General features: G+C 44.8%; 1 protein-coding gene across 5 annotated transcripts; it reads right to left on the bottom strand.

The window, feature by feature from the left end:
* Window positions 1-376: 376 nt before the first annotated feature.
* LOC141271783 (uncharacterized) lies at window positions 377-19,962 on the bottom strand. Of its 5 annotated transcripts, XM_073681922.1 has the most exons (10): window positions 19,889-19,926; window positions 12,225-12,315; window positions 11,075-11,224; window positions 10,766-10,945; window positions 10,559-10,682; window positions 10,383-10,480; window positions 9,564-9,623; window positions 8,936-9,026; window positions 3,706-3,768; window positions 377-1,967 (listed from the first exon to the last, which is right to left on the bottom strand). In XM_073681922.1, the coding sequence occupies exons 3-10, from the start codon at window positions 11,150-11,152 to the stop codon at window positions 637-639; spliced, it is 2,025 nt and encodes a 674-aa protein (XP_073538023.1). In that variant the 5' UTR covers window positions 11,153-11,224; window positions 12,225-12,315; window positions 19,889-19,926; the 3' UTR covers window positions 377-636. The 5 variants fall into 5 exon arrangements, with proteins under 5 accessions (XP_073538023.1, XP_073538021.1, XP_073538025.1 ...); XM_073681920.1 differs by lacking the exon at window positions 12,225-12,315 and having other exon boundaries at window positions 19,889-19,962; XM_073681924.1 differs by lacking the exons at window positions 3,706-3,768; window positions 12,225-12,315 and having other exon boundaries at window positions 19,889-19,962.
* Window positions 19,963-22,349: the final 2,387 nt, after the last annotated feature.

Below are 22,349 nucleotides of genomic sequence, written 5' to 3'. Positions count from 1 at the left end.
TACTGTGTAATGGACATGTCTGACCATACAGGAACATGGTCTGATCATACCACAGCTCCAGGGCAGGGGAGGAAGCAAAAGAGTATACAAACATTACAGCAAGGGATCACAGCTGATTCTTTCTTTGAGATAAAACATTGTTTAAAAACAGGAAAGGAAATGTTTTACTTCATAAAAAGAATCAGCTGCGATCCCGTACTGTAATGTCTGTATATTCTTTTGCTTCCTCCCCTGCCCAGGAGATGTGGTATGATTGGACCATGTTCCTGTACGGTCAGACACAGCCATTACACAGTACAAAGCCGGTACACATTTTTAAGATTATCTCAACACAGGAACATTTTATTTAAACACAACCAATTGTGAAACTTATTATTACTCCAAGATGTATTGATTAAACTGAACTTTTGTTCGTGGGTAAACCCCTTTAAGTAATATTTTATACACTTGTCTGATATTTAGATGTGTTAATTTTAATAGTACATGTTTATTGGTAATTGCATACATTTCCTTATCATGATTTAATACCCTAAATTGCTTTCCCTTCCTCCTGTAGATATAATTTTACTTTAACTGAAATCAGTGTATTATTTTTTTTGTACAATTTGTCTATAAAATTATCTAAAAGAAAAATGTCTACTCCCCTGTATGAGTTATTTGATGTTTAAGAAGATGTGATTTGTAGGGAAAACATTTCTCACATTCTGGACACAAAAATAGTTTCCCTCTTTTGTGAATTTTCTGATGTCTACTAAGATGCGATTGCACAGAAAAACTTCTTCCACATTCTAGACATAAAAATGGCTTCTCCCCTGTGTGAGTTCTCTGATGTCTAACAAGAGCAGATTTCTCTATAAAACTTTTCTCACATTCTGAGCATGAAAATGGCTTCTCCCCTGTGTGACTTCTCTGATGTCTATCAAGTTGTGATTTCTCCATAAAGCATTTCCCACATTCACAACATGTAAATGGCATCTTGTCTTTGTGACTTTTCTGATGTTTAACAAGTTGAGATTTTTCTGTAAAACCTTTTCCACATTCTAGACATAAAAATGGCTTCTCCCCAGTATGTATTCTCTCGTGAACAACAAGAGTTGAATTCTCTGCAAAACATTTCCCACATTCTGGACATGAAAATGGTTTCTCCCCTGTGTGAGTTTTCTGATGTCTAAGAAGATGTGATTTCTCTTTAAAACATTTTTCACATTCTGAACATGAATATGGCTTCTCCCCTGTGTGAGTTTTCTCATGTATTTCAAGAAGTGATTTATCTGTAAAGCATTTTTCACAATCTAAACATGAAAATGGCTTCTCCCCTGTGTGAGTCCTCTGATGAACAATAAAATGGGATTTCCGGGAAAAACATTTGTCACATTCTGAGCAAGAGAATGGTTTCTCACCTTTGTGACTTTTCTGATGTGTAGCAAGTTCTGATTTTTCTTTAAAACATTTACCACATTTTGAACATGAAAACTGTTTCTCCCTTGTGTGAGTCCTCTGATGAACAATAAGATGGGATTTCCGGGAAAAACATTTGTCACATTCTGAGCAAGAGAATGGTTTCTCACCTTTGTGACTTTTCTGATGTGTAGCAAGTTCTGATTTCCCTTTAAAACATTTACCACATTCTGAACATGAAAACTGCTTCTCCCTTGTGTGTCTTATTTTTTTATGTCTAACAAGCCGTGATTTAATGCTATAAGCGTTACCACATTCTGAACATGAATACAGCTTCTTCCTTGTGTGAGCTTTTTGATGTACTACATCCTTTCTGTTATTTCTATTATGCTTAACAGTCTGTAATGAATCAGAAGATGGGACGTGTTGAAAATGATCGGATGATTGATTTTTGCTGTGAAGAGCTTGAGATATCTCTTGGAGAAAGGCATGCTTTTCATTTGTACTTGATGTGATACAACGATCATCTGAACATGGCAGATGTCCCTCTGAGCTCCCGGTACAGTCATCTGTAAGATAAGATTGAACTTATCATGTTTCAACAATAGAGCCTTAAAATTCTATTATTAATTTGAAAGAAAAACTGATTAACGCCGGAGACATCAAAACATGGACTAATATATTATGGTGTTAGGCCAACAGGCTCAGGTCAAGCCAGTTTATTCATAGTTTCATGTTTTAATGCTACTGACATCAATCTTTTTTCTTTTAGCAAAATTTTCAGTGGAGACTATAAAATGTGACCTGTAGTTTGGCACTTCAGGTGGTGTGTATCAAAAACAAAAGTGTCAGCTCAAAGAAGTGAACTCCCCAGGATGAAGCAGATTTTCCAGAATTAAATCATAATTTCGCAGGGTCCCTGTGGGTTCATCTCTAAATTATACTCCTCTCTTATGCTAAGGCATGGAAAAATCCTCTAATAGTCCTGGACAAATGGAAATCTAAAATACCTTCCATAGATGATGAAATCAGGAGCCATATACTAAAGTCTCACTTGTATGTTTCATCTACTATCAACAACAAATTTGCCCAGCTCTATATTATCCATCAGAGTTACATCACCCCAATTAGATTGAGGAAAATGAGTAGAGAAAATTATGCTAAATGTTTGAGATGCAATTTTCCAGAAGTGGATTTCTGGCATTTGATTTGGGACTGCCCAGTCATCAAATCCTTTTGGGGAGAGCCAATTTCCTTCCTGCCTACAGTATTGAATATTGATATAGATTTAGATCCTCTATTATGTTTTTTGGGATATTGGACGAGGAGCAATGGCCACACCATTCACGTATATTTCTAAGAGAATCTCTCCATCGCTAGGAAGGCGATTGCCACCAAATGGATGGACAGTCACCCACTAAGTCGCTCCACGTGGATTAGAATGGCAAATGCGATACTATCCTTTGAATGTTTTATCTATAAAACAGGAACTGTCCGGAGAAATTTGATAAGAGTCTGGGGACTGTGGGTCAATTCCCCTCATACGAGTGGTCTTCCCCAGGCCCTTAGAGCCTCTTTACGAGACCTGGTTGAAAATTGGGGTTAAGGCCTTTGATAATATTTTGATAGTTCATTTTCCTCTTTTACATATTATTGATGAGTCAAAACAAAATGTACAACAAGATGCAAGTGTCTAAAAAAATGATATTTATTGACCTTGAGATAATACTATGATTTGTAACTATAATTTGATTTATGTGATCGTTAAAGTGTAATTCTTATGAGAATTGATGTCACTGCAATGTTGGTTGTATTACACTGTTATTCGGTTCAAATCTTTCAGTAAAAGGAGTTAACAAAAAAAATCATGATTTTGCCTTTCCCTCAGTTTTCCACCTCTCCAACCACTTTCCATCTATCAGAGAACAATTTTTCTGTTGGTGTCGAGCTGCTGTGTCTCAAGGAAATACAAAGAAAAAACTACAACTTGTGGATTCTTCTCCAAAGCCATTTCCTCCACAGATAAAAATTTAAGCTTTTGTGACGAAGATCTCCTGGCTATCAAACTGTCTTGGGAGAAGTGGAGAAACCAATTGGTGGTGGCTCATCACTCAAAGTCTATCTATACAAAACAGATCTGCTCATCTCTTGAATCTTCAATTCAGTTTCCTAGTCCTTGTTGTTCTACTTTGAAATGTATAATTTCATCATGAAGACAAGAATATGAAAGGGGATGCCTTATTGTTATTTTGACCCTACAGACAAAGGCTACAAAATCAAAAACCAAAAAAAGGGAATTAGTCCTACCGGTAATTGGGTTTCCAGGAGTCCAGCCTGACAGCACACTAGGAGGTAGTCCTTCATGTCCGACTAGGGGCAGGAACACACGAGAGGTTAAAGGCCCCTCCCCACCCTCCATCGCCAGTGTTTTTCCACAAGTACCACACCAGGATGGATGCAACACAATTTTATTGAAACTACCGATACATGTTAAATCCTCACATGCTCTGACAACTCAAAAAGGGGGAGGGAATATAAGGGTGCTGTCAGGCTGGACTCCTGGAAACCCAATTACCGGTAGGACTAATTCGCTTTTTCCAGGACGTCCCTCCTGGCACACCAGGAGAAATTCCAACTAAATGGTCCTAGGGAGGGACTACAGCCTGGAGTACTTTCCTCTCAAAGGCTGTCTGCTGATTGGACAACAAATTTAGTCTATAATGCTTACAAAATGTATTCAACCCTGACCAGGTGGCTGCATTACATATCTGCTCTGAGGATGCTCCTGCTCTCTCTGCCCATGAGGTAGATATGGATCTGGTGGAGTGGGCCCTTATGCCTTCTGGCACTAACATCCCCCTAGAAACATAAGCATGGGAAATGGCCTCTTTGATCCATCTGGCCAAAGTCAATTTTGATGCAGTCTTTCCTTTGTTCTTCCCCCCAGAACTGTACAAACAAACTAGAGTCTTTCCTCCATTCTTTTGTGGCGTCTAGATAGTGGAGAACCAATCGCCTGACATTAACCGAGTGGAAGCCCTGTTCTCCTGGGTTTCTTGGCTGATCGCAGAAGGCGGGCAAAATGATCTCCCTATTCAGGTTGGAGTCCGACACCACCTTGGGTAAAAAAGAAGGATCTAGTCTAAGGATTAGGCGATCGTCCAAAATCTGCATATAAGGGAATACTACCGAGAGGGCCTGAATCTCCCCCAGTCGCCTGGCCGAAGTTATGGCCACCAAGAACACGGTTTTAATTGAGAGTGACCTGATACTAATATCCTGCAGGGGTTCAAAGGGGCTTTTACATAGGGCGTTTCGCACTAAATTTAAGTCCCACGGGGCCACCTTTTCCCTTATAAAGGGCCTTAATCTACCCACTGCTTTCGAGAATCTGGACACCCACAGATGTTTAGCCAAGGGATAGTCTAAGTATGAACTTAAGGCCGAAATCTGGACCCTAAGCGTGCTGGGGCTTAGTCCCTTGTCATACCCTGCCTGGAGAAATTCTAATACTTCTGGAACTGGTGGGGCCTGAGTCTCTATTATTGTGTTCCTGTATACCGAACAGAATCTCTTCCATATCTTTGAATAAATGGCTGTTGTCACCGGTTTTCTACTTGCCTGAAGGGTCGTGATGACCCTATCAGAGAGGCCCCTGGAGCTCAAGATCAACCTTTCAGGATCCAGGCCGACAGCTGGAGCCACTCCACCGCCGGATGCTTCAGAGGTCCCTGTGACAGAAGGTCGTGTTGCAGCGGGAGAGGGAAGTGATATTCTGCTGTCATCCGCATCAAGAGGGGGAACCAGCTTCTTTTTGGCCAGAAGGGGACCACTGTGGTCACTGTGGCCCCGTCCTCCCAAATCTTCCGTAGCATCCTTGGTATTAAGGGTGTGGGAGGGAAAGCGTAAGCTAGCGGCATATCCCAGGTCTGGGACAGCGCGTCAACCCCCGCTGGATTGTCCTCTGGGCACCTGGAAAAGAATTTTCGGGTTTTCGCGTTCTTCCTTGAGGCAAAAAGGTCTATTGAAGAGGTCCCCCATTTCTTTATTAACTGAAGAAAGACTGCTTGGTGAAGTTACCACTCTGATGGGTCTATCCTTTCCCTGCTCAGGAAGTCTGCCAATTGATTTTGGGAGCCCCTGAGATGAAGAGCTGAGATGGAGGAAACCGTATTTTCTGCCCAAGCGAAAATTTCCTTTGCTATCGCCTGGAGCCATGTATGTCTTGGTCCTCCCTGATGTTGAAGGAAGGCTACCGTGGCGGAATTGTCCGAGAGAATACTTACGTGTTTGCCTGCTAGTAGCGACTGACACCTCTGTAGGGACTCCCAGACTGCTCTTAGCTCTCTGTAGTTTGAGGACCGGTGTCTGATCTCCTGAGACCAAGCCCCTTGAACGTATCTGCCCTCTACATGGGCCCCCCAACCCCACTGGCTTGCGTCCGTGGTAATGGTAATATAAGGGGATTCTATCCACTCGACTCCCCTTCCCAGATTTAAAGGGGATACCCACCAGGCTAGGGAGCCTTTTAAGTCTGGAGTTAAGGGCATCTTTTTGTCCAGGCCTGACGTCTGTCCCAAGCGGAGCTGATTTCCTTCTGAAGAATTCTGGAATGTCCCTGACACCACTTTACACAGGGGATGCACGATGTCATGGTCCCCAAAACACTCATAGCTTCCCTGACCGTTACTTCCCTCTTTCTGCGAAAGGAGCTGAATTTTTTTACTATGTCCCGAGCTTTCTTTTGAGGGAGTCTGGACAAGCCCCGGTGCGAATCTAATAGCACTCCCAAGAATATCTTCTGGTTGCTTGGAGCTAGGTCTGATTTGCCTAAATTTAGAACCCACCCCAGGTCTGACAATACTCGCATTACCCGACGCTGATGAAGAATTAACTGCGCGTCTGAATCTGCTACTAGAAGAAAGTCATCTAGGTAGGGAATTATGACTATGCCCTCTCTCCTTAGATGGGAGACTACTTGCGTCACTATTTTGGTGAAAATACAGGGTGCCGATGACAGGCCGAAGGAAGACATTGGAACTGATAGTGGCTTACGCCACCTTTCCCTCTTGTTGCAAACCTGAGGTATCTCTGTCTTGAAGGGTGTATGGGAATATGGTAATATGCCTGCTTCAAATCCAAGGTACACATCACCGCGTCTTTGGGTACCAGAGGTATCACCGATTTTATTGACTCCATTTTGAACCTCTTGTACTTTACCCACTGGTTCAGGGGTCTGAGATTTATAATTGTCCTGTACTCTCCCGATATTTTTTTTATGGAGAACAGTCTGGAATAATGGCCCCTGTATCTCTCTGAATGAGGACCGGTGTTATTGCTCCGTCCTGGAGGAGCTGCTTGATGTCTACTTCCAGCCTTCTGAGGGCCGCTGTTGAACTGGCTTCCGTGATCTGAAATCGTCGGGGGGGAAATTGAGAAAACTCGATCTTGTACCCGTGTTCTATAAGTTGTAAAATCCACTGATTTTGGGTTATTCTCTGCCAACTTCCTAGGATATGCTGCAGCCTTCCCCCCACTGGTTCGGCGTCATTGACGCGTCTGTCTCTGAGGCCCGGGCAAGTCCCTGCGGCCTCTACCACCCTTCGGGTAGCTCCATCTACTCTTTTTCCCCTTTCCTCTATAATTCTGGGACTGGGTGGGGTGGCTCCTTCGAAAGGAAAAGGGGCGTCTAGGTCGTCCCTCCGGAAACCCCGCTTTACTATCGGCCGCCTTCTGCAGAATGCTATCCAGTACAGGACAAAAAACCTGTAGGCCGGAAAATGGAATAGCACAAAGTTTGTTTTTGGACTGCATATCGCCTGTCCAAGACCTCAGCCAGAGTGCCCTACGGGCCGAATTTGGCAGCGCATCATTCCTTGCCGCGAACCGGACAGATTCTGCTGACGCATCTGCCATGAAATTTACTGCCATCCTGACCATGTATAAAGCCTCGGCTATATCCTCCCTGGAACCACTCTGTCTCAGTTTGGCTTCCAGGTCCTCCAACCATAAGCCTGCTGATCTGGCCACGGACGTGGCCGCAATATTGGTCTTGATGATTGCAGCTGAAGCCTCCCAGGCTTTCTTAAGTAGACCATCCACTTTTTTGTCCATCGGATCATTTAGACTCGCATCCTCAAAAGGGATTGTTGTCTTCTTGGAAACTCGGGCTACTGGTACGTCGATCTTTGGCACCTCTTTTCAGATTCTGGACTCTTCCGTTTCGAAGGGAAGACGGGACCTAAACTCCCCCGGGATTGATAAACGCTTTTCCGCGTTTTTCCATTCCTCCAGAATCATGGATGTGATGTGCTTATTAACTGGAAAACATCTACTTTTCCTTGCCTGTAGCCCACTAAACATTTGATCCTGGATGGACTGAGCTACCTGCGGCTGTTCAATGTTCATAGTATTGAGTACCGCCTGTAATAGCTCCTCTGTGTCAGCCGAGGAGAAGAGGTATATTTTATACTCCTCCCGCTGACCACAAGATAAATCAAACTCCAGCTCCTGGGACTGGTCTGATCCGTAGAGATCTTCCGAAGAGACTATACAATCCTGCCTGGGTTTTTTGCAGGGAGGTTCGCCTGTAGAGGCCTGTGCTGCTAAAAGGGTGGACACAGAAGACTGCACTTCCTCTTTAATCATAGCCTTTACTTCGGCTCTAAATGTGGCCTGCTCCTCCGCCATAACTTTTGCTATACAGTCCTTGCACAGCCGTTTGTTATATGTGTCCAGAAGCCTGGTATTACAAGTTGGGCATCGTCTAGACCTCTTCTTAGGAACTGATCCCTTTGGGGTCCCTTTATCCTATGGACAGTATCAGACACAGGCAGTTTGTCAGGATAAATCACAATAGCTCAGCGACAAAAAGGGGCCCTATAGATGCTCACTTACGTGACCCAGGGAGATGGCCGTGGAATCCGTGTGCTGCTCGGGTCTACCCTCCATAGCTCACTATAGGTGCAGTGCCTAACCGACAGACACACATGGACAGATTTTACCTGTCTGCCGTCTTCGCCGCCATCTTCCCCAGGTTTCTCCTTCCTGCTGACCTCCTAACCGGAAGTGCGTTCCAGGGTGGAACGCACACCGCAGCCGCGTCACCGAAAGTGTGCCGGCCGGCAGAGGCAGCGCGCCCAGAGCCCTCCGAGGAGGGAAGCGGCGCCATCCAGGAGCTCCGCTCCACAGGGCTGGCTGAGGGACCGGGACGGGTTTCAGCCGGCAGCCTGTCTTGACAGCGGGAGGAGACAGGTATGGCAACCCCTCCGTCCCCTGGGCTACTCCTATGCTTTCAGCGCTGCTGCGCCCTCTCATGTGCCTGTCCGACTAGGGACAGGAAAAACACTGGCGATGGAGGGTGGGCAGGGGCCTTTAACCTCTCGTGTGTTCCTGCCCCTAGTCGGACATGAAGGACTACCTCCTGGTGTGCTGTCAGGAGGGGCGTCCTGGAAAAAAACTCTAGAAAATGAAATATACGAATATGAGTTAGTAGAACATGGGGCTATTCTCTGTTTGTGGTTAGGTTACTACTCACCTGTGCGGTTTTCTGTAGCAGTTTTCCCTTTATACCACTCATCACCTCTCAAATTTGACTCTTTAGCACTAATTTTCTTCTTATGCCTAACCTAAAATAAATATAAAAGTCACAACAGTTTGAGAAGTTAGATGAAATTATTTTGAAGGCCAGAAAAGAGCATGAATCAGAATGATATGATAAAAATTACATGACAGCTGTAGTTAAAATCCAACCTATAACCTAATTCTATAGATAAGAATCTATATCCAAAAACTTGTGAGAAGATCCTATCAATACAATGAATGGCCACTTATTAGAGACTAGCGCACTGGATCTCAGTTTGCCTAAGTTTAAGCCTATCCCGTTCTATAGATGCAGCTAATATAACTTCATTTATCTGCCCTTTTAAGCTACCACACTGATGATGCGCATGCACCCTCATTATACCCCCCAGACTTCGGTAGGTTTTGGCATCAGTGCTAGCTGACACGCACCACTGACTGAACTGGGCATTTCCTTGTCGACGCTGCCTGAAACCAGAAGTCACGTGTTGGGGGCAGATCTGGGGCTTCATGTGTAGTAAACACCATACATGTCTTAGCACTCTATTGTCTCGCCCCCACTTCCATCACATGTCTATACTTACCCTCTCCACTGGCCATCTTAATCTATTTAACAGATCAAAGTCCCTCTTCTTGACATGCCCCTGAGGAAGCGAAAAGCGTATCAGGGTGGAGGGACGCAGGACTTGTTAATGTTATTTTTCATTATTATAGTGCCATGTAACATTTTTCCACTGCTCTCTAAACAAATTTTTGAGCTGTTTCGCCCCTGAAGTCTTGCTTGTTTGTATCCCTTATCAATGGAGTTTGGAAATTATTGTCTGCCTGTTGTTTTAGCCCATTTGTGCTGAGGAAAAAAAATAACCTGTGCGTTCGGACGTATTAGTTGAAGCACCAAAGTTGTATCCAGCTACAATTTGAGTAACTGTCCACCACCTATTCCTCAAAATGAATCTTAACACGCTTCTCTATGAGTTGTGTATGTCCACAGAATGCCCTTTTATCAGATGTTTTTCCATGATCACATCATTCTCATTATACTCATTGCTCGTAAAAAAAAACCTACAAATGAGTAGTTTTTAAAATAGTGGCCCTGTCTAATCTGGCACCTATTAGACAACCATGTCTTGTTCAAAGTCAACTCAGATTGCTCGATTCCAAGTTTAATATGGGTTAACTCTGAAATTGATCCACAGAATACTGATCACTGGATTTTATGCCGCACATCAGGGTCACAGGTCTAATTTCCATATTGTTAACCACTAACCATCAAAAGGCAAGTGCCTCTAATAAAGTGGCCATTAGGTGTATCATACTGGTGGATGAAAAAAGACTGAACACAAGACCTTCACAGCCATCTACACATTATAGGAGAGATTTAATGGTACCTTCTCTCAATCTACCTGATAATCCTGAGGGAAACTGGGATTTTCTTGTTTACAGTCGTGTGGAAGAAAAGGACGGGGACATCTCTCTGGTGTTGTCCTCTTACTGGATAGAACTGGAGGAAGCACATACAGGGACTGAATTCATTCTTTACATACAGATAATTATAGGCAACTGTATTTAGTCCTATTACCTGGTGATGTGAGGGGCTGTGGAACCTCCATCATGACGTCCTTGTACAGATCTTTGTGTCCTTCTAAATACTCCCACTCATCCATGGAGAAATAGACAACGACATCCTGACACCTTATAGGAACCTGACACATTCAACGATATCGTCATCCCCCTGATCCCTTCATAGCGTTACTGTATAATGTCCCAGCATTCCCAGAAGTGTCACCTCTTCAGTCAGCAGCTCAATCATCTTGTAGGTGAGTTCTAAGATCTTCTGGTCATTGATGTCCTTATGTTTCAGTAGATGAGGTGGAGGCCCCATGATTGAACTCAGGGTTCTTCCCCATCCCTCTGACACAGGGTCCTGATAGGACTCAATAGAGGTCTTCTTCACTACTGTGTAATTCTAGTTATGGAGAGACACATTAATAAATCTCACTACAGACATTTCCAGAGTCCTCACCTCTCCAGTTCTGTCCATCTGTTATTCCCATAGATAAGAATGATGTAATGTGACATGATCAGAATCTCTCACCTCTCCAGTAAGCCGGAAGAGGATCTCTAGGGTGAGGTGTAATATCCTCTCCGCCATCTTGTCCCTGCCCCTATCCATCCTTGACGGCTCAATCAGGAAATTTCTCGTATATAGAAAATCTTCAATGAGAGAATCCGATCTTGCAGGAACCTGAATGTGAAGAAGATGAGCCGATGTAACATTATAAAGAATCCCATGTAATAATACAATTACTGCATATAAAAAGGGGAAACATATGTAGAGATAGACTGTGTAGATCTGTTCACTCATTGTATTGATTTTAATATTAGTTGAATATTTTATGATGGCAGATTTTTTATGCAGTCAATCATTGCCTATGTCAGTCAGTGATGTGGCCTCTGGTTGGCTGAAGGGTTGACCACCTTGTTTGAATCCCAAAGGAAGTACTGAAGGTTATGGGTGATCAGAAAAGTGTTGCCATTTGGATTTTTGTTATGTGATAATTTTATTAGTTTTTTGGCAATTTATTATTACATTTTTAGGTGATTTAAGCTTTTAGGTTATTTTTTAATTGCAGTTTTTATTGGTCACCTTATGGTCTTGAGCTGATGATTGCTTGTACAATACACTGCAATACTATCATTTTGCAGTATATTTTAACTTCTTTCTGCCAAAGCTGAAGGCTTCCACAGTCACCAGACCTGAACCCAATCGAGATGGTTTGGGGTGAGCTGGACTGCAGAGTGAAGGCAAAAGGGCCAACAAGTGCTAAGCATCTCTGGGAACTCTTTCAAGATTGTTGGAAGACCATTTCCGGTGACTACCTCTTGAAGCTCATCAAGAGAATGCTAAGAGTGTGCAAAGCAGTCATCAAAGCAAAATGTGGCTACTTTGAAGAACCTAGAATATAAGACATATTTTCAGTTGTTTCACACTTTTTTGTTAAGTATATAATTCCTCATGTGTTAATTCATAGTTTTGATGCCTTCAGTGTGAATGTACAATTTTCATAGTCATGAAAATACAGAAAAATCTTTAAATGAGAACGTGTGTCCAAACTTTTGGTCTGTACTGTATGTCACAGTTATACAAGTCTACTAACCAACAACAGATGCCGAGGAGGAGGACGTTGAACTATTCTATAATCAAGTTCAAGAAGAAATCGATAAGATGCCAAAACAAGACTTACTCATTATCAATGGGACACTTGAATGCCAAAGTGGACCACTGCAAACATGGAACCGTTGTTGGAAACTTTGGACTTGGTGAAGGAAACGACACTAGAGGAAGAGTCATTGAATTTTGTGTGACAAATCAACTTTCCATCATGAAGACCTTCATCCAAAATCACAAATGGAGACTCTACACATAGACATCACCAAATGGGGCCTATAAGAATCAGAATGACTACAGATGTGTTTGCCAAAGATGGAGGTTGTCTATCATTACCGTAAAAACAAGGCCAGTAGTTGACTATGGAACTGATTATGAACATTTAACAGCAAAGATTAGAGTCAAGCTGCGCAAACAGACTAGAAAAGCAAGCCATTTCCAACTTCAATTTGACTAACGTTTCTGAAGTTTTTTGGAAAAGTCAGAACAACCGATATACATCACTGGACACGGATGAAAGTAAGCCTGAGGAATTATGGACACACATAAAGACTATTATTACTGAAGAAGCAAGTAAGACAATAAACAAGAGGCAGAAGAAACCCCCACAGCCATGGTTAACAGAAGAGACCCTAAAAATGAATGGCACAAGCAAAAGGTAACTAGAAGGATGCATACATCAGTAAAAGACTAAAGAGAGCCATTCGTGCAGACAAAAATACTTTGTGTTTAAAATATACAGTACAGACCAAAAGTTTGGACACACCTTCTCATTTAAAGATTTTTCTTTATTTTCATGACTATGAAAATTGTACATTCACACTGAAGGCATCAATACTATGAATTAACACCTGTGGAATTATATCGTTAACAAAAATGTGTGAAACAACTGAAAATATGTCTTATATTCTAGGTTCTTCAAAGTAGCCACCTTTTGCTTTGATGACTGCTTTGCACACTCTTGGCATTCTCTTGATGAGCTTCAAGAGGTTGTCACCGGAAATGGTCTTCCAACAATCTTGAAGGAGTTCCCAGAGATACTTAGCACTTGTTGGCCCTTTTTCCTTCACTCTGCGGTCCAGCTCACCCCAAACCATCTCGATTGGGTTCAGGTCTGGTGACTGTGGAGGCCAGGTCATCTGGCGTAGCACCCCATCACTCTCCTTCTTGGTCAAATAGCCCTTACACAGCCTGGAGGTGTGTTTGGGGTCATTGTCCTGTTGAAAAATAAATGATGGTCCAACTAAACGCAAACCGAATGGAATAGCATGCCGCTGCAAGATGCAGTGGTAGCCATGCTGGTTTAGTATGCCTTCAATTTTGAATAAATCCCCAACAGTGTCACCAGCAAAGCACCCCTACACCATCACACCTCCTCCTCCATGCTTCACGGTGGGAACCAGGCATGTAGAGTCCAACCGTTCACCTTTTCTGCGTCGCACAAAGACACGGTGCTTGGAACCAAAGATCTCAAATTTGGACTCATCAGACCAAAGCACAGATTTCCACTGGTCTAATGTCCATTCCTTGTGTTCTTTAGCCCAAACAAGTCTCTTCTGCTTGTTGCCTGTCCTTAGCAGTGGTTTCCTAGCAGCTATTTTACCATGAAGGCCTGCTGCACAAAGTCTCCTCTTAACAGTTGTTGAAGAGATGTGTCTGCTGCTAGAACTCTGTGTGGCATTGACCTGGTCTCTAATCTAAGCTGCTGTTAACCTGCGATTTCTGAGGCTGGTGAATCGGATAAACTTATCCTCAGAAGCAGAGGTGACTCTTGGTCTTCCTTTCCTTGGGTGGTCCTCATGTGAGCCAGTTTCTTTGTAGCGCTTGATGGTTTTTGCAACTGCACTTGGGGACACTTTCAAAGTTTTCCCAATTTTTCGGGCTGACTGACCTTCATTTCTTAAAGTAGTGATGGCCACTCTTTTTTCTTTACTTAGCTGCTTTTTTCTTGCCATAATACAAATACTAACAGTCTATTCAGTAGGACTATCAGCTGTGTATCCACCTGACTTCCGCACAACACAACTGATGGTCCCAACCCCATTTATAAGGCAAGAAATCCCACTTATTAAACCTGACAGGGCACACTTGTGAAGTGAAAACCATTTCCTATGACTACCTCTTGAAGGTCATCAAGAGAATGCCAAGAGTGGGCAAAGCAGTGATCAAAGCAAAAGGTGGCTACTTTGAAGAACCTAGAATATAAGACATATGTTCAGTTGTTTCACACTTTTTTGTTAACTATATAATTCCACATGTGTTAATTCACAGTTTTGATGCCTTCAGTGTGAATGTACAATTTTCATAGTCATGAAAATACAGAAAAATCTTTAAATGAGAAGGTGTGTCCAAACTTTTGGTCTGTACTGTATGTACAGAGATAGAAAGTGAACATTAGAGGGGCAAGACCAGGAAGGGATACCTAAAGATCAAAGAGATACGATGAAAGATTCAACCAAGAGTGGGCATGTTAAAAGACGCCAACGGGAACAACGTAACTGAGCCAGAACAGATCAATGAAAGATGGAAAGAATACATGGAGCACTTCTACAAGATACAGGAAAAAACGGAGACAGGAAATTATAGAGAACCAAAGATCCTGGAAGACAAACCTTCTGTCAAACAACAAAGCATCTGGATGTGAAAGTATTCCAATAGAACTAATAAAGTCATCACAGCAGTTGATATCATCACACGCCTGTGTCAACAGATATGGAAAACTAGTAAATGGCCAAAGGACTGGACAAAATCAGTGTTTATTCCTATTCCGAAGAAGGGAGATGCTACCAACTCTGTAAACTATTGGGCTCTAACCTCATGCCAGCAAAATACTACTGAAGATCCTACAAAGACGGTTATAGCTCTGGAACGCTTCAACGGATCCCTCTGATTCTGAGACTATTTTTTCGTGACATATTGTACTTCATGATTGTGGCAAAATTTCTTCGCTATCACTTGCGTTTATTTGTGAAAAAAACAGAAATTTGGCGAAAATTGTGCAATTTTCAAAATTTTAATTTTTATGCCCTTAAATCAGAGAGATATGTCACACAAAATAGTTAATAAATAACATTTCCCACATATCTACTTTACATCAGCACAATTTTGGAACCAAATTTTTTTTTATTTTATTAGGGAGCTATAAATGTTAAAAGTTGACCAGCGATTTCTCATTTTTCCAACAAAATTTACAAAACCATTTTTTAGGGACCACATCACATTTGAGGTCAATTTGAAGGGTCTTTATAACAGAAAATACCCAAAAGTGACACCATTCTAAAAACTGCACCCCTCAAGGAGCTCAAAACCACATTCAAGAACTTTATTAACCATTCAGGTGCTTCATGCTGATGGCCCCCGAGACTTGCTGCGCTCCTGTGCTGGCTGCCGGCAGGTCGTGGTACGCTGTACTGAAAGACCTGCCGTCACATGACTGTGATGTCAGCGCAGGTCCTTCAGTCCTGCGCGATCTATCGGCAAGCACAGGGAAGGAGTCCGGGGACCATCCGTCGGAAGGTGAAAATAATCTTTATTTTTTATTTTATTCTTTTTTTACAGCTTTTAATGGTACCTGGGTGTGGAGGAGAGTCTCCTGTCCTCCACACCCGGGTACCATCCGCACATTAGAACGCGCCAATTACGCAAGTACAGATGCAGTCTTGTGGAATTGGCGCGTTCTAATGCAAGTCAATGGCGGCGAAAACGCAGCCCTACTGCAAAATTAATGGACATGCTGCGGATTTTTGAGCGCAGCATAAACACTGCGGAAAAATACGCAGCATGGGCATTGAAAGTGCGGAATTGCATTGGAGACCATGGGGGAAGGTTTACCAAGCGTTTCCCAAGCGTTTACGCTGCGGAAATTCCGCAGCATAAACACTTGAAAAACGCATCATGGGCACACAGCCTTAGACCCAATTTTTTTATTTTCGCAGGGGTAACAGGAAAAAATGGACCCCAAAATTTATTGTGCAATTTCCTCTGAGCACGCAGATACCCCATATGTGGGGAAAAACTACTGTTTGGGCGCACTACATGGGTTCGGAAGGGAAGGAGCGCCATTTGACTTTTTGAATGTAAAATTTGCTTGAATAATTAGCGGACGCCATGTCGAGTTTGGAGAGCCCCTAATGTGCCTAAACAGTGGAAACCCCCCACAAGTGACACCATTTTGGAAACTACACCCTTCAAGGATTTTATGCAAAAGACACCAAGGATATAGCCACATATATATAGGGGTTTTTCAACAAGGACCAGTTGGTCAGTGTAAAATACCCATAGTATCACAAATTGTGTGCTATATGGACATGAAATATGAATGGCAGACCATTCGGTTTAGACACACAGCAACCAAGAGAATCACCGAACGTAGGGTCCAATTATAAGCATGACATATTTGAATCCATGAATAAAAAACCTTTATTAGTGCATCAAATGCAAAATACACTGTGTTCCAAATTATTATGCAAATAATATTTTCTCAGATTTTCCCAAATTACCTATATGAATTGCAGTCATTGTAATTTTCCAGTCAAATAACTATCAGAGTACAATTGAAAGGTTTCTGTACAAACTGCCTATGATAACAGTATATTTTTAAAAAAATAAAAAACTCAAACTGCACTCAAAATGCATGTTCCAAATTATTATGCACAGCAGTTTTCAACCTTTTCATTTTAATAAAGAACAAAAAAATGGTCATTTTTGAAATTCTAAGCATTAGACGGTTATTACAAACTGAAATCAAACAGTTTTCAACTCAAAACTTTATTCTAGGTGATGTTACATTTGCACATAGGACCGCTTGTTCGAAAGGAGCTTCTGAACTCAATCGTCCATTGAATTTGTCAGGTTTTGGATGGTTTCTGCTTCCAATTGTTTTGCATGAGGACAGAATACCCTCCCAGAGCTGTTGCTTAGATATGAACTGCCTCCCGCCATCATAGACACTCCTTTTGATGATGCTCCAGAGGTTCTCAATGGGGTTGAGGTCAGGGGAGCATGGGTGCCACACCATAAGTTTGTCCCCTTTTATGCCCATAGTAGCCAGAGATGCAGATGTGTTATGTGCAGCATAACAAGTAGCGAGCACTTGCGCTCAACACTAGTCCCCATATCGTCATCTTTTTTTTTTTTACTTTAGAAAAAAATCCCAACCCTAACCCTAGCCCAATCCTAACCCTAGCCCAATCCTAACCCTAGCCCAACCCTAAAGTTTATTTTTTACGCTGTTCCTCGTGCGGTATAAGTGATTAGACAACTTTTTTCTTCGGGTCGGTGCGACTACAGAGATACCAGATTTATATCGGGTTTTTATGATTGACAGCAGTCACACACTAAAAGACGCATTTTTTTATAAAATCGAGTTTTTGCATCGCTATATTTTGAGAGCTATAATTTTTCCATATTTTGGCCGACAGTCATGTGACGGCTTGTTTTTTGCGGGATGAGTTGACGTTTTTAATGGTGCCATTTTCAGGCACTTGACATTTTTTGATCGCTTTCTATTCCGATTTTTGGGAGGCAGAATAAACAAAAACCAACAATTCAGGAATTGTTTTTTTTTTTTATTATTCTTTTCCGCGTGTGGTAAAATTGATAATGCAGCTTTATTCTTCGGGTCAGTAAGTTTACAGCGGTACCACATTTATATCATTTTTCTATGTTTTGGCACTTTTACACAATAAAAGCTATTTTATAGAAAAACATTTTTTTTTTCCATTGCTTTATTCTGAGAGCTATAACTTTTTTATTTTTCGGCTGATGGAGCTGTATGGAGGCTTGTTTTTTGCAGGACAAGATGACGTTTTCAGCGGTACCATTTTTACTTATATTCGTCTTTTTATCGCGTGTTATTCCATTTTTTGTTTGATGGTATGATGATAAAGTATTGTTTTTTGCTTGTTTTTTTTTTTTTTACCGTGTTCACTAAAGGGGTTAACGAGTGGGACAGTTTTATAGGTCAGGTCGTTCCGGACAAGGACATACCAAATATGAGTACTTTTATTGTTTTTTTCATAATAATATTTATTGATGGGTAGATTATATTTTTATTTTTGGTGGATTTTTTTTTTTTTGTTGTTGTTTAATATTTTTACAATTTTTTTTTCACTTTTTTTACTTTTATACTTTGTCCCACTATGGGACTTTCACTTTTTTTATTCTGATCGCCTGTATAGCACAGGGATGGAGCACCATCGCTGTGCTATACAGGCTGTCAGCGCTGCAGATACTTTGTTCATGCACTGCGCATGACCAAAGTATCTTCCTGCTGTCTGGTGACCCGGATGTTGTCATTACGACATCGGGTCATCATGGCAACATCCGGGAAGATGCGGCAGACCGCGTTGGACGCCGGCAGGAGAGGTGAGTATCGCAATCACCTCCCCTTGCCACCACAATGCTGCGATCGACTTCAATCGCAGCATTGCGGGGGTTAATGTGCCAGGAGCGGTGCGGGACCGCTCCCGGCACATAGTACTGGGTGTCAGTTGTGACAATCACCTGACACCCGGCGGCGATCGCGCCCGCACAGCCTGTGTGCGGGCGTGATTGCCGTTACGTACTATTAAATACCTGGGTCTTAAGTCCCAGGGCACAGGCACGGAATAGTATGTCATGGGCCAGAAAGGGGTTAAACCAAATAGTGCGAAAAAACTGGGGTCGGCCGCCGTTTTCATGGACACCTCCAGAACAGAGGCCAAATAGAGAACGGAGTGGCTCAATCTTCCTCCTTATAGTAAGTGGTTCCATCTGAGTCTCGTTTTTGGGGTTTTTAGGAGGAAGCCCAGATGTATGTGCTCAGCAGAAAGTGAAGGATAAATGTGACCCAAGCTTTATATTGATTTTTTGGGAGGCAACAAATCAACAGCAGGTCAAGAATTGGTTTTATTTATTTGCTGTTCCTCGTGTGGTAGAAGTGATCAGATGGCTTTGCTCTTCGGATCAGTGCGATTACTGTCATACCAGATTTATATTGTTTATTTTTCGGAATTTGCTATTTTTGCACACTAAAACTAATTTTATAAAAATATATATATTTTTTGCTTTCTATTACTACATCGGGGTCCTAATAGGTTAATGACGGAGTCCTCTCCTCTTATTAACCATCTCGGTGCCACTGTAGAGACTGAAAGCGGAATCTATGGGATTAAATTGCCGCGATCAGCACTAAAACCGATCATTGCTGATACAGCGGGGTCTCAGGTATAATATACAGCTGACACCCACTGCATTGTCGCCCATCGGTGTTCGCAATTTACTTTATCCTCTTCAAGGTTGATTCAAGCAACATAATTTTAGATTGTCAAGGGGAAAAGCAGAAGGGCTTTTCGTATATTTATACCATCCTTCGGGGGCCATACAAATCGCGCGCTAACTCCTTCCACAAAGTACGTCCTGACGCTGGCACTGATGTCGGGACATAATCTTTCACTGCATGCGCCTCAGTGTTCAGTAGTGATTGCTGTGTGCGTGTGCTAACATGACCAAGATGGAATTAAAGGGCTGGTGCCCCTCAAATGCAGCCGCTGGCCCAAGCACTGCGGTCCATGGGAATCTGCCCGAGGGCCGGAGAAAAGGTTATCAAGATCAGTTAATGACCCTGGGGCCTGAAGTTCCCCACCCCGGCTCTAGGGGGCAAATAACATATCAGATGTGTCACTATGGAAGCCAAGGGCCTAATAAAGCTACCGAAGGGGTTAAAGCGGCCTGCGCCCAGTAATGGGGGTCTCCACATACCTCCACATATATGGCTGCTCTGTGCGCACAGGACCTGTGATGAGGTCACAGGAGGGGAGGAGTCAGGGGTCACATGATCAGGGGCCTCAGTGGATACAGGACTCTGCTGTGCTGGTTGTCATGGTGCTGGATGAGGGGAAGGTTATGTGTGGGGTCAGGAGGGGTTTACAGTGTGGATGTAGCAGAGCCGCGTGTGTACGAGGCGTACGGAGCAGAGCCGCGTGTGTACAAGGTGTACGGAGCGGAGCCGCATGTGTACGAGGCGTACGGAGCAGAGCTGTGTGTGTACGAGGTGTACGGAGCAGAGCCGCGTGTGTACAAGGTGTACGGAGCGAAGCCGTGTGTGTACGAGGTGCACGGAGCGGAGCCGTGTGTGTACGAGACGTACGGAGCGGAGCCGCGTGTGTACGAGGTGTACAGAGCAGAGCCGCGTGTGTACGAGGTGTACGGAGCGGAGCCGCGTGTGTACGAGGCGTACGGAGCGGAGCCGTGCGTGTACGAGGTGTACGGAGCGGAGCCGCGTGTGTACAAGGTGTACGGAGCGGAGCCGTGTGTGTACGAGGTGTACGGAGCGGAGCCGTGTGTGTACGAGACGTACGGAGCGGAGCCGCGTGTGTACGAGGTGTACGGAGCGGAGCCGCGCGTGTACGAGGTGTACGGAGCGGAGCCGCGTGTGTACGAGGTGTACGGAGCAGAGCCGCATGTGTACGAGGTGTACGGAGCGGAGCCGCGTGTGTACGAGGTGTACGGAGCGGAGCCGTGTGTGTACGAGGTGTACAGAGCGGAGCCGTGTGTGTACGAGGTGTACAGAGCGGAGCCACGCGTGTACGAGGTGTACGGAGCGGAGCCGTGTGTGTACGAGGTGTACAGAGCGGAGCCACGCGTGTACGAGGTGTACGGAGCGGAGCCGTGTGTGTACGAGGTGTACCGAGCGGAGCCACGCGTGTACGAGGTGTACGGAGCTGAGCCGCGTGTGTACGAGGTGTACGGAGCGGAGCCGGGTGTGTACGAGGTGTACGGAGCGGAGCCGCGCGTGTGCGAGGTGTACCGAGCGGAGCCGCGCATATACGGAACTGAGCCGCGCGTGTACGAGGTGCACGGAGCTGAGCCGCGCGTGTACGAGGTGTACGGAGCAGAGCCGCGCGTGTACGAGGTGTACGGAGCGGAGCCGCGCGTGTATGAGGTGTACGGAGCGGAGCCGCGCGTGTACGAGGTGTACGGAACTGAGCCGCGCGTGTATGAGGTGTACGGAGCGGAGCCGCGCGTGTACGAGGTGTACGAAGCGGAGCCGCGCGTGTACGAGGTGTATGGAGCGGAGCCGCGCGTGTACGGAGCGGAGCCGCGCGTGTACGAGGTGTACGGAGTGGAGCCACGCGTGTACGAGGTGTACGGAGCTGAGCCGCGCGTGTACGAGGTGTACGGAGCAGAGCCGCGCGTGTACGAGGTGTACGGAGCGGAGCCGCGCGTGTACGAGGTGTACGGAGCAGAGCCGCGCGTGTACGAGGTGTACGGAGCGGAGCCGCGCGTGTATGAGGTGTACGGAGCGGAGCCGCGCGTGTACGAGGTGTACGGAACTGAGCCGCGCGTGTATGAGGTGTACGGAGCGGAGCCGCGCGTGTACGAGGTGTACGAAGCGGAGCCGCGCGTGTACGAGGTGTATGGAGCGGAGCCGCGCGTGTACGGAGCGGAGCCGCGCGTGTACGAGGTGTACGGAGTGGAGCCACGCGTGTATGAGGTGTACGGAGCTGAGCCGCGCGTGTACGAGGTGTACGGAGCAGAGCCGCGCGTGTACGAGGTGTACGGAGCGGAGCCGCGCGTGTATGAGGTGTACGGAGCGGAGCCGCGCGTGTACGAGGTGTACGGAACTGAGCCGCGCGTGTATGAGGTGTACGGAGCGGAGCCGCGCGTGTACGAGGTGTACGGAGCAGAGCAGTGATGTGTACGTAGCGGACCCGTGTGTATCACGTGTGTAGAGCAGAGCTGCATGTGTATGGAGTGGAGCCACATGTGTTCGATGTGTACGGAGTGGAGCGGCATGTGTACGAGGTGTACGGAGCGGAGCCGCGTGTGTACGGAGTGGAGCAGTGATGTGTACGGAGCGGAGACGCGTGTGTACGAGGTGTATGGAGCAGAGCCATTTGTGTATGTTGTGTACGGAGTGGAGCTGTGTGTGTACGAGGTGTACTGAGCGGAGCCGTGTGTGTGCGAGGTGTACTGAGCGGAGCCGCGTGTGTACGAGGTGTACGGAGTGGAGCTGTGTGTGTACAAGGTGTACGGAGCGGAGCCGTGTGTGTATGAGGTGTACTGAGCGGAGCCGCGTGTGTACGAGGTGTACGGAGCGGAGCCACGTGTGTACGGAGTGGAGCAGTGATGTGTACGTACCGAAGCCATGTGTATCATGTGTGTAGAGCAGAGCCGCATGTGTACGGAGTGGAGCCACATGTGTTCGATGTGTACAGAG

Source organism: Phyllobates terribilis, unplaced genomic scaffold (assembly GCF_046119375.1).
Source record: "Phyllobates terribilis strain yellow unplaced genomic scaffold, ASM4611937v1 Scaffold_5__5_contigs__length_657084704, whole genome shotgun sequence".
Classification (NCBI taxonomy): Eukaryota; Metazoa; Chordata; class Amphibia; order Anura; family Dendrobatidae; genus Phyllobates; species Phyllobates terribilis.
This window is presented reverse-complemented; position numbering and strand designations above follow the sequence as displayed.